We start from the raw sequence: 19,979 nt of genomic DNA on the forward strand, positions 1-19,979 counted from the left end.
TAGAGGAGTCAGGGTTAACATAAAAACATTAAAGGAGAATACAAAATACCCCATCAATGACCATTGTTGACAGTTCTTACCAAACAGGGTACACATGTACAAGAATTCAGGGGATGGTCAGGACAGTCCACCATAGCTGTAACCCTTCTAAGAATCTGCCTGTTAGAAATGTCTGAGAGCTTGGCCTGACTCGTCTCCAAAATCCTACTTGTCATTTTAACATATTGGACAGATTTAGGTTTTGGGAGGAATTCAACATTCTACATTCACTGGGTCTCAACACAGTCATGTTGTCCCTCCTCTCAGTCAGTTAATATCCTGGAGCACCACACTGTCCTTACCAGGAACAATCATTGACATTCCATCTCATCTGATTGGTTTTGGCAGGTTGACCACACAATTGCCCTCCAAGGAGTCAGGAGACACGTTTACCTCTGAACACACCAACCTTTGATCTTCATAAAAGTGGGTTATATAATGTAGCTCCAGTGCTGGTTTTGGATTCAGTATCAACAAGCCGCAGTGAGTCTTCCTTGTCCTCTACACAGAGGTATTGTTTCATTTCACTACTTTACACTGTCACTCAACATTAAATGAGTTTTGATCAGTGTTGGTTGTTCACCTTTTTCAGTCTTTGTATTTTAGCTCAGTTCTATCAGTTTAGGCTTTGGTTGTGTTATTTTGTTTAAGATCTAGTGCTGGATGTTGTTTGTTGTTGTTTATTCTGAGTTTAGCTTATTTTGAGCAGGTTCTTTATTAACATATGTTGCCATTCAGTAGCTTGGAATCTTGCCACAAAAGCTTGATTGGGTCCAGTGTGATGTGTGAGAGGACTGCTCTGTGTGTTTGAATGGTCTATCATACTTTTAGGTTGTAGAAAGTCCTTCTTACAATTATATGTTGTTTTGTATGAAGGGTTTGTTTTGTAAATGGCTTGACCAGACTGAAAATTGTAAAGGCAGAAAGGGACAAAGATCCCTCTGAGCTACAGTCTAGTAAGAATAGAAGAAATCAGCCATTGGTAAAATTATTTGGAATCATAGCATCAAATTGTGTGCAAATTTAAAATGAACAGCTTCTTGTTTTGGTGTCAAGTGCACAATAATGCCTATGACAAATTTGAAATAACAGGCAAGGTGTTACTGTAGCAAAACTATTCTTCAGTCCTCACAATAGAGAACAGAAGGTTAGTCTAGGGTTAGTCATGTTGGAATTTAATAAGGGAATATCAGCTGAACATACTATAGACTAACAAATCACAGTTTAAACCTATCCAATCTAACCACTGAGTGGACTGCAGAGGGAAAATGTTCCCCCAAAAATTTTTAGAGCCCATAGGGTCACTTACTCTTTGCTCAACTGGAAAACAAATTCAATTCATTTGATGTCTAAATCATACCGTTGTGATAATTCAAAAGTTTTGTTATGGAAGGAAAGAAGAAAATCATCAATGTAACAGATTATCCCAGTTTTTTGAATAGCTGTGTGCATTAAGTATATTTAATTGTTTTATGATTTAGCTCAAATATGTAATTATGTTGGGTCTGATTTAACTCAATTGAATAACTAACTAACTAATATATTGCTTCTCACCTCTTGCATCTTTTGTGCTGCAGGAGTGAACTCCTTAGATTTGTTGTTGGTTGTGGTTTTGTGTTGGTTTAGCAGTTGGTGGTCTTTGAGGGTCCGTGGGTCCGTGTATATTTTGATAGTTTGATGTTTCGTTTTCAAAATAAAACGGATTTACGGAAATACGGCCGTTTTTCCGTTTTTCGTTTTGAGAAAAACGGAAAAACGTTTCAAAACGAAAAACGGAAAAACCAAATCGACAAAACGGCCCAATTTTGATTTCTGCAAATTATTATTATTTTTTTTTTTTTTTTTTTTTTTTACCGGTGACAACGACCCACGGGAAGCGGAAGTTAAGTGTAAGAACTTCAAAATAAAACTTTAGCGTGCTAACTGCTAACTTCTTATATTACAGGCTACCGCTCTCTTTCTAAACCATATGGTTCATATTTATTTTACTACTGTGAAAGTATAAGAGCTGGTTGTTTGGAAGAATGCGATAGGCATATAATTGTCATTTAAGCTTGAGTGCGTGAATGCATTTTGTGGAAAAACCTTACGTTCCCTGAGCATCTATAACGTTAAGTCACAGAGGTCCCGGTCAATAGGCTAGTGGCCTGTTAGTATTGCGATTATTATCAGCAGCAGGCATTATTGGAGGCATTATTTACAGGCTAATCATTAGAAAATGAGAACTTGTTATGGCTTTAGTGTACTTGGTGTTTAGCCACAGGGTGGCGCAGTGTTTACACAAATAGTAGACATGCTTTGAGGTTCAAAACAGCAGGCTCTGTGTCTCATCAATCATTGCATTTCAACCGAGAGGTGTGTGGAGGTCGATTCAATGGGAGCTGCAAGGAATACAAATTGTGTTTTATTAGTCCTTTGGCGATCATTTTATCCGACTGCTAGTCATTTCTCCCGGCTTTGCACCGGGCGTCATCGGTTGCTATAACAACGGCGACAGAGACTCCTTTCCCGAGTCAAAATCCTTGAGGCCAACTGGCCGTGATGACTTCTGTATTTTAACTGCTACACTACTCAGCCGTTATAAGCAATGTAAACTGTAATGTGACCTCAATTTAACTGACAGTAAACGTGTATTCCAAAATGTACAGTCCGGACCTATTTCACAGACGGACCACCGATGGCAACTATAAACTCATTAATTTTACCCTGGCATCTTTATATGACCCGAGGTCCGTTTCACAAAGCAGGTTCAACAAACTCTAAAAGTAACCCTGAACTCTGAGTTGATCTACCCTGAGATAGGAAACTCTGAGTTTTCGGTTCCAGAACAGAACCTATTTCACAGACGGACAGCCACCACTGATGGCAACTATAAACTCATTAATTTTACCCTGGCATCTTTATATGACCCAGTTGACTGATGCTGGTTCAAAGAAAACGTAGTAGAACTTATAGACTTGTGTGTATTAAATTATAATCATTCATTTATCAATTATACGATAGGATACATATGATGTCAATACCAGCGCAACAGCGCCACCCCGAGTGTCTACAACGCCTTTGCTACCTGTTTGTCTGAGTGGTGAAGCCATGTTGATTTAATTCAACAAAATGTGTCTACCAACAAGAATAAATAATGAGGAATCTTTAATTAATTAGGAACATTTATTATTATTATTATTATTATTATTATTAGTTTGATAGATAGATGGATGGCCTCCTCCTGTTAGCCTCAGTGCATTTTAAAAAAAGGAGTACTCGGGTGTACGAAAAACGGAAAAACGGCCGTATTTCCGTAAATCCGTTTTATTTTGAAAACGAAACATCAAACTATCAAAATATACACGGACCTTTGAGGTCTTCCACATATGTATATGTATCCTCATAAAATATAACACATACAGGTGTTACAGGTGATCCAATATACTAAAATGCATATTAATACATTGCTTTTTCAACTCTTTGTGTATTTACTATGCATTATTGAGGGGCACAGGGACTTGTCTTATGGATGTGCATTTCATTTGGCTGTAAGAGCTTTGACAGAATACGAATGGAGGTCAGAGGCAGATAGAGGTAACTGTAAGTCATTGACATGGTAATTTCAGGTGGTATCAAATGTTGTGGTATACAGAGGTCCTGCAGACCCAGTATAAACACTCAGAATATATTTTAATAAGGCTGTGTTTCATTTACTCTATGACATACACCACTGTTCAGAATGATTCCTACACCTCTGTCTGAGCCTTACTAATGTTAGTACACTCTTACTTTCTGATAGCACCATGTTGTTAGTAAGACTCTTTAAGTGTTGATGCAATATGGGTAATTTGTGATATTTTACCAAGTAAACTATTTAGTATGGCAACCTGTCCAGGGTGTACCCTGCCTCTCACCCAATGTCAGCTGGGATAGGCTCCAGCCCCCCACAACCCTCAAGAGGATGAAGCGGTTAGAAGATGAATGATTGAATGAATGAATGAATGAATGAACTATTTTTTCAAATCATTATCAAATTTGTGACGCCTTCAGTGATGCCATATTGGGCAGGTTTCTGCCCAGTTGGGCAACTTTTGGTTATGTTGGGTGGGGACAAATCAGCCCAAATAGTATTTGGGCTGATAGATGAAATTTGGGCTGCTTTTGTTGACATTTGGCAGACTTTCAAAAGTAGCGTGAAAACAGTAGTACCAAAAAAAAAGCTGTCATTTTATGCTAAAAAAAAAAAACAGGTTAAAAAAATGAAGTAATGTAACTTTGTTAGTTTCCACTCTTCTATAATATTGATTCAGTTAATTTGAGAACTATTTGATTGACATGATTGATCATCAAGGTTAAGGAAGGACCTACACCTTGATGTCATCGTCACTGACATTGGTTCCATTTATATCTTTATCCAATGCGTAGTGGCCGCTCAAATCCAAAAACATAATCAAAGATCAGCACACTGTAGCTCTATTAAAGGGACAGACCAGATTTTTTGAAGTGGGGTTGTATGAAGTAACTATCCATAGCCAGTTTATTACATACAATAGATGTCAGTTGGCACGCCCCCAGTTTGGAGAAGCAGGCTAGAGTCCAACATGGCAGCTCAGCAAAGTATTACATATTTTAGCCACCTAAAGCCACCCTCCATGTCAGACTCCTGCTGCTTCTCTAATATGAGCCCCATACAATCCCACTTCAAAAAATCCGTACTAGAGACTTCCGGTAATGCGGACCGAATAGCAGCGTTCGGTGTGAGCTCCTGCATTGTCGATGCAAAAATATCCTGATACTGATGCTTAACTCAGCCCAATTCGATAAATTTCTTGTAGAAATTTAGCTGACGTCACTGGGCCACTTCTGGGGTGAAGCTTTTGTTAAAATGGCTTTGAAAACCGCGAGAAAGACACAGGAGAAGAAGAACGCTGCGGCTGGCAACACGGAGAGGGCACAAGATGGCGGAGCAGAGACTGAGGAGACGGAAGTTTTGAGCCCAGCAATGACCAAAGCCATGGCCACACTCACGGCAAATATATCCGAGGTCATAGAAGCTAAGTTTGACTCTTTTCTGCAAAAGATTGGAGACATTTTGAAAGAGCTGCAAGACACAACCAAGCGTGTTGGGGAAGCTGAACAACGCATCTCCGAAGTGGAGGATGTAAATGTCGAGACGGAGCAACGTGTCTCGTGCCTGGAAAAAGCTGTGGTCTCGCTGCAGGAGCGTCTGGAGGACCAGGAGGACCGAGGCAGACGTAAAAACCTCAGAATAATCGGCCTGCCAGAATCTTCAGAGGGCTCCTCTGCCGTACAGTTCATGGAGTTGTGGCTTCCCAAAGTTTTGGCACTGATCACCAAGGACGGGAAAATAAAGCTGGAAAGGGCGCACCGGGTGTCGGGGCCAAAAGATCTTACCCCCGCGCTATGATTCTAAGATTTCACCACTACAGCGATCGGGTCCGGGTGCTGGAGGCGGCCAGGCGGGCGAAGGCTGTTCGTTTTGAGGACAGCAGGATCTTTTTTTTTTCCAGGACTTTTCCAGCGGAACTCAGAGAAAACGTCAGGCTTTTGACGAGGCCAGAAAGAGGCTCCAGTCACTCAGACTACACACCTATGGCCTAAATTATCCTGCAATTCTGAAGATCACCGTGAATAACACTACCAAGTCCTTTACCAAGCCCGAAGAAGCTATGGCATATATAAACACACTGGGTGGTGAAGGCACTGTACCGGACGAGTAAGTGTGAGTAATTAAGATCTTAAGATCTTACAATTTAGTCATGGCCTGTGACGAACGAAAATATAGTTCATGCTGCTGTAGCGTTTGCTGCCTAAGCTCAATGTTCTGGAGAGCTAATGTAAGAGACTGGCAGTAGCAGTATAACGTTAAGACTATCGTGTTAAGGGCTTTTGGACTCTTGTCTCGTTGTTTGTTCTCGCCCTTCTGTTTCATGTCAGAAGTTCATCTTGGAAACGGGGCCAGCGCGGCATGCAGCCATAAATTTGCACATTGCCGGTCATAAGTGAAGGTATTCGGAGGAGCCGGCAGATGTCGGACATGACCGAGATGGCCCGGAAATGGCCGGAGTTGGCCGAAAGTAGCAGCATTTGATTGACAGGCCCTGTCATACCTGCGTATCCTGCTGTCACCACTGGGTGGTAGCACAGGTTTTTTTTCTTATCCTTTTTTTCTGTGACTTTATAATATTTACTTTTTGACGGTATGGATACCAACTACTCACATTATCTGACTGAGATATCCCTGTTCTTTGTGTGTAATATTCTGTGTGGAAAATACAAGTGATGGAGGAACATCAGCTTAGTGGATGTAGGGCTGATTTAAATAATTGACTGCACTCGATCTTGTGGACTCAGGAACATCATAGCCGCATCTGAAGTAAGGTTAAGAGGGCCTAGTGAGGGTTTCTCTTCTGAAGTCGGGGTCTCCACTCTTCTCTTTATCTTGAGTCCCATTAGTTTACTTGTTCATGGGAGATTGTGTGTATATAGTTGTGTTCAGGGGTTTATTCTAGGGGTTTGGGAGACAGAGCAGCAATTTGAGTTTCTTTTATTTTTTTATTTATTTATTTTTTCTTCTGGTCACAAGGTATGGCGCATGGAGGGAATTAGATTATGGATAGTATAATGCATACAGACTTAAGGCAATGACCGACCCTTGCTATATTTAATTTTTTCAGCTACCATGACTAATTCTGTACTTCAGGTATGTACATGGAATATTAGAGGGATACATCATCCTGTGAAAAGAAAAAAAATATTGACATATCTAGAAAAAGAAGGGGTTGATATAGCACTACTTCAGGAAAAACATCTAAAAGACACAGAACATGAAAAACTTAAACGAGAATGGGTAGGACAGGTATTTTTTTTGTCGTTCACGTCCAATAGCAGAGGAGTTTGCATCCTTATTAACAAACGGCTTCCTTTTACGCTAGAGTCTTGTACCAAGGATAACGCAGGAAGACATGTTGCAATAAAAGGACGCCTGTTTAGCGAAATTATTTCTATTTTAAATGTCTATGCCCCACCGGGTTATCCTCCTGATCTCATAACAAAAGCTTTTTCAGAATTAGCGGAGCTGGGCCGTGCTCAGTCAATTGCTGGTGGAGACTTCAATTGCATATTAGACCCTCACATTGATCAATCACCTGCTGAAGGAACTAACCCTACTAAACGGGCGCAAGCAACAGCTGATGTATGTGACGAACTAGGCTACTTGGATGTGTGGCGAGCGTTACATCCAAACAACAAAGAGTTCACATTCTTCTCTGGAGTGCATAAAAGTAGCTCTAGGATAGACTACTTGTTCGTCCCTAAAACAATGTTGTGTTCTGTTTCATCCTGCGAGATTGGGAGCATTACAATATCGGACCATGCTCCGATCAGAGATCAAACTCAGACTGAGTTTCAGATATTTTTTTCTTGTAATAACACACCTGATGTATCTCCTTCTATTTAATGAGAGACATGTAAGGCTTATTCTCGAGGTCTGATTATGTCTTATGAAAAAAGCACAAAACGAAAGCGTCAAGAAGAGCAACGTAAATTAGAGATACAGCTATCTGAATGTGAGAGGGCATATAACCAGAACCCTACCGATGCTAATCTTAAAGCGACTCTGACCACAAGAACTACGCTTAACTCACTGCTCACTCAGAAGGCAGAGCAGAGTATTAGATTCACATGGCAAAAACTATATGAATTTGGTAACAAACCCAGCAAGTACTTAGCCAGCCTGGTCAAGTGTAGATCTGATTCTCAGAACATATCTTCAGTTAAAGATGCCTCTGGGCAGGTGAAAATGGATAGCAATGGCATAAATAAGGTTTTTACAGAATTCTATGAAAAGTTATATACAAGTGAGCAACAGAGGTCTCTAGACTCATGGAGGGCTTTTTCTCCAATCTCAACCTGCCCAAACCTAGTGACCAACAAAAGACAGTACTGAATGGACCTATAACACTGGAAGAAGTAACTGAGGCAGTTGGTGTTTTACAATCAGGAAAGGCTCCAGGTCCTGATGGCTTTAGCTCGGATTTTTGTAAACGTTTTAAGCTGCTGTTGGTGAAACCTTTACTTGCCATGTTTAATCACTCCTTTGAGAAGAGAGCTCTTCCCAAAACGCTTACAGAAGCAAACATTAGCCTGATTCTTAAGAAGCATAAACCAGCGGATTTGTGTTCATCCTACCGACCTATCAGTTTACTAAATTTAGATTTCAAGATTTTATCTAAAATACTAGCCTTAAGACTAGAGAAAATTCTTCCATTTATCATTAATAATGATCAGACAGGTTTTATTACTGGAAGGAACTCAGGTAATAATGTTAGAAGGTTACTCAACATTATTCAGCTGTGTCAGCAAAATAATCTTAAAGGTATGGTTGTGTCACTGGATGCAGAAAAAGCATTCGACCGTATAGAATGGGATTTCTTGTTTTTCACACTCAAGGAATTTGATTTAGGTAAAGAATTTATTGAATGGGTCAAGTTGCTTTATCATAATCCACTAGGGGCTGTTATCACGACTGGTAAATGTTCTCCCTACTTTGCTCTAGAGGATGATTGGTCCCTTATCACCTTTGTTATTTGCGATTGCAATCGAGCCACTGGCAGAAGCCATTAGAACCCACTCTACTATTCATGGTATATCGATTAATCACAGACAGCGTAAGATTTCCTTGTATGCTGATGATGTTTTATTGTTTATCACGCAACCGGAAATATCTATTATGTCAGTCCTTTCTGTTATTAATGAGTTTAGTAAATTTTCGGGTTATAAAATAAATTTCAGTAAGTCAGAGGCCATGCCATTGGGTGAGGTGCACCACTCCCTTCCCTCCAGCTTATCACCCTTCAGGTGGGCAACAGAAGGTTTTGTTTACCTAGGTATTTTTATAACTCCTCTGCTGCAAAGGATGTTTAAAGCAAATTTTCAGCCTCTGCTTAAACGCATCCACGATGACCTACAGAGGTGGTCTTCCTTGCCGCTCTCAATGCTGGGAAGAATCTCTTTGATTAAGATGAATATTTTACCTCGACTGCTCTACAAATTTCAAATGATCCCGGTCCTGCTAAACAATAATACTATCAAGACGGTGAATGGTTGGTTTAGGTCATTTATATGGAACTGCAAAAGACCACGACTTAAATTAGCCAAATTACAATTAAATACAGATTTTCTCCCAGGGATGACAGATAATGGGTTTGCTCTGTGGGAAAGTGCCGGTATCACAACTTTGAAAGACTTATTTGAAGGGGACAGAATGATGTCATTTGACCAATTAAGATTGAAATACAAACTATCACACACACATTTTTTTAGATTCCTTCAAGTCAGGAGCTTTATACAGAATCCAATTCGGAATAAATTTACTCTGGAAATGTCACCAACTGAACAACTACTGTACAAAATACATAGCAGTAAGGCTATAGTAAGACGATGCTATGAGGCCTTTTATAAGTCCAATAAGGCTAACATTACAATTATGCAAACATGGGCTCAGGACCTTGGGGTGATAATAGACGAAGCTATGGAGGCGGACATATGGGAGCATGCTAACAACATATCCATATGTAATAGAGCAAAGGAATCACAATTTAAATTACTGCATCGCCTTCAGATATCACCTGAACTCAGACATAAGATGGACCCAAAGAAATCAGCTCTGTGTATGAAGTGTAATAAGGAAGTTGGTAGCTTTATACATACTGTGTGGACCTGTGTGCATATCCAGGATTTTTGGGTAGAAGTGGCTTTGAAATTAGATTTGGTTTTTAATAAGGAGTTGGACCTGGACCCAGTATTTGTTGTTGGGATTACCACACCCACGAATAAAAGGATTTCATTGTCAGAAACTGTGGAATGTTTTAACATATGCTGCACGTAAAACTATATTGCTGAAATGGATTTCAAATAAGCCACCTACAGTTTTAGATTGGCATAAGGTAATATTTGACCTTTTACCCATGGAATATCTGACATACTGGTCCAGAGGGAAAATTGGTTTATTTTACCATATATGGACCCCATTTCTCGATTATGTAGGACCTAGAATGTCTAACATATTTTGGAAGGTGCTTCCCAGACCAGGGAGTAACAGCTGAATGTTAAAGGAGAGGTGTTTCTGTCTGTTTTACTATTTTTATTTGTTAGTTTATTTTCTATATCATTTCTTAATTATTGTAATGTATACTTATTTCTCCATTTTATATTATTATTAATTCTTGTCGTTACTATTGCCATATGATATTCTACCATGCTTGTGACTGACTGACTGCTGTGCTGAATGTTCAACTTTGGAGGGGGGGCGGGGGAATGGGGTTTTCTCGAAGAGGGGGATAAATGTGAAAAAAAAAATGTGTTTGTATATGTGAATAAGATGTGACACATAATTAATAATAAAGATATTCTTTAAAAAAAAAAAATCGTACTATTCTTTAAGTGCAATTTTTTGGCACATTCACAAGTGATGTTTTCTTCAGACCGGTATATCCATACAGGGACGCCATCTTTGAATACTAATGTTCTGGTCATATGACGGTCATGTGTTGATCCCAGTAAACAAACCTGTTGATAACCACAAGTTATATTAAACACAAATACATAAGACAGAGTGTTGGTATTTCAAGATGGCGTCTTTGTATGTAGAGCAACAGTTCAAAACATCACTTGTGGATTTGCTGATAAATTGCCCTTAAGGGAGCTACAGTGAGCCCACCTTTGTTTATATTTACATCTACATCCTCCATATATCCTGTTATAGTTCTTAAATAGGTTGGATTTTGGTTGGGGTTTTTTGCTCACATTTCATGGCAGTATTTGATCTCTTTCGTTGTGGTGGTGCTTAGATGCCAGAGGTGCATTTCGCACTTTGTGTATTTGGTTGTCTGCATTCTTAGATGGCATTTGTGGGTTAAAATAGCCTGTTATCTAATATTTTATCTTCGGTTATTTGATGTGGATATAAAGCTTTGCATGCTTGTGATGTGTTTTTATTGCATATATGTACTGTTATGGTTTTACGGTTTTACATGGCTTTCCATCAAACGTATGTTTCTCGGTTGGTTCTTATGGGTTTTTATGATTGGGCTTTAAACTTGGGCTTTAAACTGAATCTGTCAACACTTAATGCCTTGTTACTTGTCATATCATATTATATGTGTACAGTAACACATCCTAAAACAACCTGAATGCTTACAGCAACTCTTCTGATGACATGTTCATTGTGTTGTGATGTGATATGAAGCTTCAAACTCATCATAATGACATTACACATGCTATATAGCAGAATGAGAGATGCTCACAGCCTTCAGCCAGATGCTGTTTTAAGTTTATATAAAATTGGTTGCACTAAACACTCATATAATATTTCATTAAAATGTTGACTTCAAAAGTTTTTATGGTTTTCTTCCTGTCTTGGTCTTATACTTAAGGAATCCCTAGACTGTTGCACAAAATGCCTTAAGACCCAAAGTAATGTAAAAAAAAAACAAAAAAAAACAAACAACCCTCAAGCTACCTCTCTGTCTCAACTGCAACATGACTGAGTTTAGAACTAATACACCCCAATAGGAGTGTCCTGTGACCAGGAGAACCCAACGGATACGCTTTCAATTTTACACTATAGATTTGACTTAAGCAATTTTCATTGCAATTCTTCCTACAGTTGTTTTCTGTCTTCTGGTATTTGGGGATACAATTTATTGTGCATTATGTGCTCTCTATGATTGTATTCCTCCAGAAGTATAATCTTTTCCTCTTCTGACCAGCATGTTTTCCTTGTCTTCTTTTCTTCTGCCATTTTTTCACGATCGAACTCTAAGCCATCTTTGTGAGACAACAACAGGCATCACAAGCATGAGTTTAAGCAAACAATCTCCATGGAAACTTTTACCACTGTAAAATCTCTTTCAATGCATTAAATGTGTTTTCCCTTAACAAAGGAAATCTTTGTAAGTCCATCAGCTAAGGAGAAATTCAGCTTTAATTGTTATACTTAAGGATAAAACTTAAGGTGTTTTGTGCAACCGGTCCCTGGTTAATTGGGCTTCAGGTATATTTTCTACTTGAAATCTCTTGTTGGCTCATAAAAAAGTGACCTAACATGCTTGCTGCCCCTCATTACAGGGCAAAATGAAGAGCAACTATTCACTGGAGAAGAACAATACTCAAGGAGTCTTTTTTGTAAGTACAGAACAAACAGCAGCTTCCACCCTAACACCCCTGGCCTCTTCACATGTTGCTTTCACTGACTGAGATCTTTTCCTCTCCCATTGTTTCTCCTGCATCCTGTGTTTTTGTTGCAGATTTGTTTGATCAGTGTTTTGAGGCTCTTTAGCTTGAATATTGTGTAAAGTTTCTCTCTCTCTCTTTCTCTGTCTTTCTGTCCCTATGACCTCTGTTTTCACTTGATTCTTTCACTGATCCTTAAGATAGAAGATGCTTTCCGAGAGAGATCTGAATCTGCGGTCTCCAGTCCAGAACATACAAATGTGGGCAACAGCAATGCAGCCAACCCTTCCCTTTTCAGAAAATACAACCATAGCCTTCAGACCCTCAAACCCTTCCGCTGGTCCTCACCCCAGTCAGTGTCACAGATGACTTTCTTTGTCTGTTTTGATGCACTGTACAATTTAATGAAAAATTTTAATGTAACTTGATTACAGACTAATTCTGTTTATCACTAGTTCTATTGGCTGTGGCTACTCTGTATTTTCACTCACTGCATATTGATGTTTTCATGTCTAGATCGCACCCTCTGGACAGTGCAGGCTTCCTGTCCTTTGCGACCTTTACCTGGATGACCTCTACAATGTGGGCCATGTTCAGGAATAGGTTGGACATCAGCTCTCTCACACTGTCTCCTTTGGATGTGGCCGAAACAAGCGGAGAAAGGTCTGACTCTCTTTTTGCTCATTCATGGTGGCCCCACATTTCTCTAAAGTCCTTTGATGTGTGTACAGTACAGGAAATTTTAGACATGACGCATGACATACCTAGTTGGTAAAACTCATATCTGCAAGGAATCATGAAAATGCTAGGAAATTAAACAACAGTGACTGTATGATGTACATTTCATTGGTGTTAATGGTTAACCTCAGTGATACATTGACATGGCTGATTCCATGCATTGTGCACAGGCTCCTCAGGCTCTGGGAGGAAGAAGTGGTAAAGGTGGGCCTGGAGAAGGCCTCTCTGCTTCGAGTGATCCTTCGCTTTCAAAGAACCAGACTGATTTTGTCTACCTTTGCTGGTGTCCTTGCCATGGCGTCAATGTTTATAGGCCCGGTAATTGTGTTTGATTACAATAAAAAGTACCTGTTCTTCCCCTATTGGCCACATCCAGTGGCCCTCCCTGAAGTTATTCCCAATATCACATTCATTGTAAGTGCAGTAGAAAAAGTATTCATATCTTTTTCTGAAAGGGACAGTTCACCCCAAAATCCAAAATATAAATTTTTCCTCTTACCTGTAGTGCTATTTACAAGTCTAGATTGTTTTGTTGAGTTGTTGAGTGTTGGAGATATTGGCTGTAGACATGTACGTCTTCTCTTGAATATAATTAAACTAGACAACGCACACAAAGCACCAAAAATGCATTTGAAAACTTAACAACAATGTCTTTTTCCAGAAATCGTGACCCTGTTTCTCAAGATAATACACAAACCTTGTTGTGCAGTTTCATGCAGGAGCTATTTTCTTTGTACCAAAAACTTTGACTGAAACGTTGACGAATAAATAAAGCAGAGTAAAAGTGAGTGCAGGAGTCATCTTTTCTTTAAAAGTACAAGTCCAAGGGGATTAACTCCCAGCACCACAAAAAAAAACCAGTGAGAATGTGCATGTTAATTGAACTTTGAATACCAAACTACACCTGCCAGCCGTATCACCATGCAGAAGGAAGCATGCATCTACTTATGAATGAGAGGCTCCTGCTTGTCACAGCATAAGATGTAAACATTAATGACGTCCTCCTCAACTGAGCTGTAATGTTAGAAAGCTCATTGGTGCCAGATGAGCTAGCAGTAGTTGCACGCTTCCTTCTTCTTTGTGATACAGATGGCATTGAGTTTTCAAATATATATATCTTTTGGCGCTCTGAGCACCAAAACCTGAGTGTCATCGAGTTCCATGGTATTCCAGAGGAAGCAGACATCTCCAACATTCTGCAACTTACTATAAAACAATATAGATTTGATAAATAGCACTACAGGTAAGAGGAAAAATATGTATTTTTGGTTTTGGGTTGGACTGTCCCTTCAAGTATAACTACAAGTAAAGTATAACATTGTAAAAATACTCCACTACATGTCCTACTTTTGTGACTGATAAAATGAATGGTTGTTAGGGCTGGGTGATATATAGAATCTAATATCATGATATTTTTGATCAGAATACCGCCATACCAATATTGCTTTCACAAGATGTTCACACAATGAGATTTTTGTCCAATAATCACCAGTAATGTGGATATGATGACTAATTGGGTAAAGGCAAATAATAGAACAGCTACAACAGTCTGATAAGTTCATAAAATTACATTACTGTAATGCAGCTTTTAAAACCAGAAAAAGACACTTATTAAACACTTATTACCATATATTATATACCATATATAACCAATGTAATTGATCTATAAAATTGATATATTGCCCAGCCTTATTGGTTTCTTAATGTTTGATGCTCTTTACAAGTTCAATCTTTTCTGTCCTCTCAGGCTGTTGTGGTCTATGAGATCCTAAAATATGTTGAAGACCCGGAGAAGTCCACAGTATACTATGGTGTCGGTCTGGCCTTTGCTTTGTTCACCTCAGAGTTCTCCAAAGCCTTCCTAATATCGTTGATGTGGGCGCTGAACCTGCGCACTGCAGTCAGAATGAAGGGTGCCTACTCCTTGGTGGCCTTTCAGAAAGTCATCTCTCTGCGGGTGCACAGCGGCATCTCAATGGGAGAGGTAAAGACCACATTATATAGACAGTGTTGGGGGGTGGTGAAATACATGCAGTTTCACTACATTTTGCAGTAGCTTGCTGGTCGTTGAACTACATTCATGTTTGCATAATGATTCAAATGACTTTTTCCCCTATATTTTGTGAAGTTATTTATCGTAGCTATAAAAAACTTTGTGCCATAAAAGGAAATTATATATATATATGTATGTTTCTTTGACCTCATAGATATTCATTATAGCTTAATGATAAAAATGTTCAGGGAAGTTGTTGCATGTTGTTTTAGAGTAATCCTGCTTGGTGCATCCCCCACTTGGACTCTAGAGTCTGAAGGCAGGTGTCTGACTCATGGACACTGTATACAAAACCAGAGCTCACTCTCTCTGCACCTTCTCATGAAAAGTGGAGCATTCTATTTTTTTGGATTAAGTGGACACTTTTTGCAATAAACTCAATTGGCTGATATTTTTTGCTGACATGTGACTTATATTTATATTATATTTTGTTATAATATCAAATCACATGTACATTGTCATTTTGATCATATTTTACAAAGTAGTTTGAACCACTTTTTTAAGTTGCTGGTAGCTTTGCAAGTTTAACTTCTTCCATTGTAAAGTGATTAGTAGATGCTAAGTTGTGGGGGAAGAAACATGGTGAGGACATGCCTTAAAATGACTCAAAGTTCACAAGATTCCAAATGCCGATTTCCTGGTGGAAGGTCTTGTTTTTTGTGCAGGGGCATAGCACCACATTCTGGGCCCTATGCATACGCAGTCTCTGTGGGCCCCCTGCCCTTCCTCTGTTGATCCATAGCACCTCTTTCACTGCAGGAACTTTTCTCATTCACCTGGGCTTTTGAAAAACCTCCGCACATTTCCACCAAAATTACCTGGGTAAAAAAATTTCGCTTAACCCCAGATTTACCCTGGAAAAAGTACCTAGTAGGGGGGTAGGACTTTTCAGATTACCTGGAATTCTTGAGGGGCGGGACCGTTTGCTGAAGAATACTGATCGGTGGAGCACGCAGCCTTCCGCAATTCCTGGTACGGGCAGCCGCTGCAAGCTTTATTTAATTTCTACAGGCTCCACTTTGTTTGTGTTGTGATTGAGGATGGGTACCAAAACCCAGTACTGAATTAACCCTGGGGCTAAATTATCAAAGACTGTAGTATTGATAAGCGCTAACGGTATCGGTTCTTTTGTGCAGGCGCTGAACTCCTCCACACACACACACACACACACACACACACACAGTGCCGTAACCGGTGAACAGCTGAACGGCCATGGTGTAACGAAATTAAGATAACTCGAAAATGACTTGAGTTGACGGCAGCTACACTTGTTACTGTAAGTGACATTAAAGCTTAGCGAGGAAGAAGCCAATACCTCTGTCCACAGTCTCTCATCCACTGTCACTAACATTGTGTCTTACACAAGGACAACATGCTAGTTCAGCTGATAGTGAATTGTTACTAATAAGCTCAAATGACGGCTGTCTGTATGCAGACTAACTTAGTTTGACACTTAACTTAAAATACTTTTAAATTTAGCTGCTGGCTGAGACAAACAGCCCTAACTCTCTACACCAGCATGTAACCAGCCAAGCTGGTGGAGCCAAATACAGGGCACAGGCCAAATCATCTATGTCATCACGCTAATTTAAATACATTTCTCAGAACTTTGAGGTGCTGTGGAAACGCAAACCACACAGATTACCATGAATTATTTTACCCAGGTAAACAAATTCCTGGTAATAAAAGTTCCTGGAAATGTTGGTGGAAAAGGGGCTCATGGCTCTCTTAATTTTTTTTTTTTTTCTTTTTGTTTTTGGAACCTCGATTTCCCTTTCTTCAGCAAAAACATAACAGTGTATGCTGGTGTGTTACATGAGACATTTTTGCATAATGGGCTTCTTAAATAATGCCTTTCTCTTTCTCTCCACTTCTGTCCCCTCCAGATGATTACTGTTTTGACCAACGATGGTCACCGATTATTTGAGGCAGTATTATTTGGGAGCTTCACGCTGTCTAGCCCAGTGGTCTTCATTGTGTGTATTATCTATGCCTGTTACATTCTGGGCTACACCGCACTGACTGGAGTCGCCACCTATATCATCTTCATCCCCATACAGGTCTGTACATTAGAAACTGCACATTTACAGTAGTTTGAAAACAAACATATTTTCATGAACAGGATAAAAGACAGGCAGATTTTCCTATAGGGGCAAAACACAGTCAGAGGGGTTACTGCAATTATCAAAAGTCATAAACAAATATGGTCAAAAAGAAATACATGAATGAATATGAATCATTCATATAGATCATTATTTATGTGTAGTGTGTGGACCGGTCTAAGTCATTACAGATTTATTATATCGTGTTTGTGTGTTGTTTTTTCCATGGTATGTGGAATTTAGGAAATGACTATAGCTCATTTAAAACATGTCACAACTGCAGATTGTAGTAGTTACAAGGGCAATATTTGTTTGATTGTGGTTATCAATCCTCTTATGTCTTACCTTATTTTTCTGTGGTTTAATTGGCTATGATTTGTAGCCAATGAATAATTCAGCCACAAGAAAAAAACCCTAAATTGATTATGTTTGGTCTTCTTCTACTAGTTTTCCATTCCATAACTAATATTAATAATGTTTTTTTTTGTTTTTTTTTGCTTTCAGTTTTTCTTGGCCAAGCTCATTAACATGTTCAGATGGAAAGCCATATTAGTAACAGACAACCGTGTTCGCACAATGAACGAGATTCTCAGCAGCATCAAACTCATCAAGATGTACGCCTGGGAAGAATCCTTTGAGAAGACGATCACAGGTATGAACTCAGGCTTCTGCACGTTATCTTTGTCTTGTCCACTTTGAGTAAACACAAAGCCAATCTTAAAAGATGCGTGTGCTTTCCATGTTTCATGGTCCAAAAAGTTGGGATTTGAAAAGAAATTGTGTGTACCTTTACAGAAATCTGGAGATTGTTGAAATGGGAAACACATATGGGGAAGTAGTTTAGTTGTAGTTGTAGTTGGTTGTAACAGTTTTTTTTTTTTGATGAAAAAAATCACCTCAGTGAACACACAGCCATGCTTTTCAAGGCTGGAGATGAGGCTGCAGCGGCCACATACTCTCCACCCTCCATGCCACCTCACCCATATAGGAAGGGTCTTCCTTTCTATATGAACATCTATGGGATGCACAACAAGTATCTAGGGGTGAGCTCTGATGTGCCCTTGCCTCCACCAGTCCATGCTCTGCGGGGTGTGCTTCTAATAATTTAGCTTCATATCTTACCACTTTACATTACAGACACCGTCCTATTTGTTGAACCCACTGCATTATAAATTGCTGCAGCCGTCAGCCTCTCTGACTTTTGTTGCTTTGTGAGACCTCTGATGGAGCTACTTCTTTCAACTTTTTTCCTTCTCTATGCATCTTGGAAGGGGAAGTTGTGCTGGAAATCTCTATACCTATCCACAAATGTAAATATTTAGCCCACTTCACCTCCACCTTGCTCACAAACATCTATGTTGATATTCATAATGTAATTCTTGTCAACATTTATGGTCCATTGCAGCAGGCGGGACAAGGGACTCGTCCATGTGTGCACTGATGTATTTTGTGTGTAAACTTTTGGAACTGACTCCACACAGCTCTAATGTTCACACATTTAAATACTTTGGAATTATATTTGATCTTTTTCTAAATACCTTGCGTGTCTTCTAGGTGCTTTTGAGCAAATAACGTTTCCTCAGTTGTTACACTGGAGGTGCTCAGTGGGAAAATCTGGGCTGACATGTGATTACACTAGGAGAAGTAAAGGTAGTAAAAAAAACCCTCAAAAAACCCAACCTCTTAATGTGTGTTGTTATCTCTCTAATAGAGTTAAGGAAAGCTGAGAAGAAAGAGCTGAGGAAGGTCAGTTACATTCAGAATGCCAATGTCAGCATCAGCACCATCATCCCAACCATCGCCACCGTTCTCACCTTCATTCTACACACTTTGTTGGGTTTAAAGCTCAACTCATCTGATGTGAGTACCACAGCAGTGCAGTGCATACAGTACAACAACCTCTGCCAGCATGCTCACTGTGTGATTTACGTGGTTAATAAAGGTGCACTGAAGAAAAGGACAGAGAGAATTTTGTGAGTAGTTAAACAGAACAAAAAGCTTTGTCCGATTACAGCCATGAATGTGTCTAAGACATAAAATACATACAGTACAGGCCAAAAGTTTGGACACACCTTCTCATTCAGTGCGTTTTCTTTATTTTCATGACTATTTACATTGTAGATTCTCACTGAAGGCATCAAAACTATGAATGAACACATGTGGAGTTATGTACTTAACAAAAAAAGGTGAAATAACTGAAAACATGTTTTATATTCTAGTTTCTTCAAAATAGCCACCCTTTGCTCTGATTACTGCTTTGCACACTCTTGGCATTCTCTCCATGAGCTTCAAGAGGTAGTCACCTGAAATGGTTTCCACTTCACAGGTGTGCCTTATCAGGGTTAATTAGTGGAATTTCTTGCTTTATCAATGGGGTTGGGACCATCAGTTGTGTTGTGCAGAAGTCAGGTTAATACACAGCCGACAGCCCTATTGGACAACTGTTAAAATTCATATTATGGCAAGAACCAATCAGCTAACTAAAGAAAAACAAGTGGCCATCATTACTTTAAGAAATGAAGGTCAGTCAGTCCGGAAAATTGCAAAAACTTTAAATGTGTCCCCAAGTGGAGTCGCAAAAACCATCAAGCGCTACAACGAATCTGGCACACATGAGGACCGACCCAGGAAAGGAAGACCAAGAGTCACCTCTGCTTCTGAGGATAAGTTCATCCGAGTCACCAGCCTCAGAAATCGCAAGTTAACAGCAGCTCAGATCAGAGACCAGATGAATGCCACACAGAGTTCTAGCAGCAGACCCATCTCTAGAACAACTGTTAAGAGGAGACTGCACGAATCAGGCCTTCATG

At 39.5% G+C, this 19,979-nt stretch overlaps 1 protein-coding gene across 3 annotated transcripts in view; it reads left to right on the top strand.

The window, feature by feature from the left end:
* Positions 1 to 429: 429 nt before the first annotated feature.
* abcc12 (ATP-binding cassette, sub-family C (CFTR/MRP), member 12) overlaps positions 430 to 19,979 on the top strand; it is a 40,406-nt gene continuing 20,856 nt past the window's right edge. Inside the window, exons 1-9 of one of the 3 annotated variants that reach the window (XM_049602280.1) lie at positions 430 to 550; positions 12,172 to 12,228; positions 12,477 to 12,628; positions 12,793 to 12,939; positions 13,185 to 13,332; positions 14,762 to 14,998; positions 16,954 to 17,127; positions 17,674 to 17,821; positions 18,881 to 19,029. In XM_049602280.1, the coding sequence (XP_049458237.1) occupies positions 12,178 to 12,228; positions 12,477 to 12,628; positions 12,793 to 12,939; positions 13,185 to 13,332; positions 14,762 to 14,998; positions 16,954 to 17,127; positions 17,674 to 17,821; positions 18,881 to 19,029 (1,206 nt within the window). In that variant the 5' untranslated portion in view covers positions 430 to 550; positions 12,172 to 12,177. The remainder of the gene's footprint in view (positions 551 to 12,171; positions 12,229 to 12,476; positions 12,629 to 12,792; positions 12,940 to 13,184; positions 13,333 to 14,761; positions 14,999 to 16,953; positions 17,128 to 17,673; positions 17,822 to 18,880; positions 19,030 to 19,979) is intronic. The other 2 variants (XM_049602287.1, XM_049602296.1) reach the window with 2 other exon arrangements.

This window comes from Epinephelus fuscoguttatus, linkage group LG2 (assembly GCF_011397635.1).
Source record: "Epinephelus fuscoguttatus linkage group LG2, E.fuscoguttatus.final_Chr_v1".
Lineage (NCBI taxonomy): Eukaryota > Metazoa > Chordata > Actinopteri > Perciformes > Serranidae > Epinephelus > Epinephelus fuscoguttatus.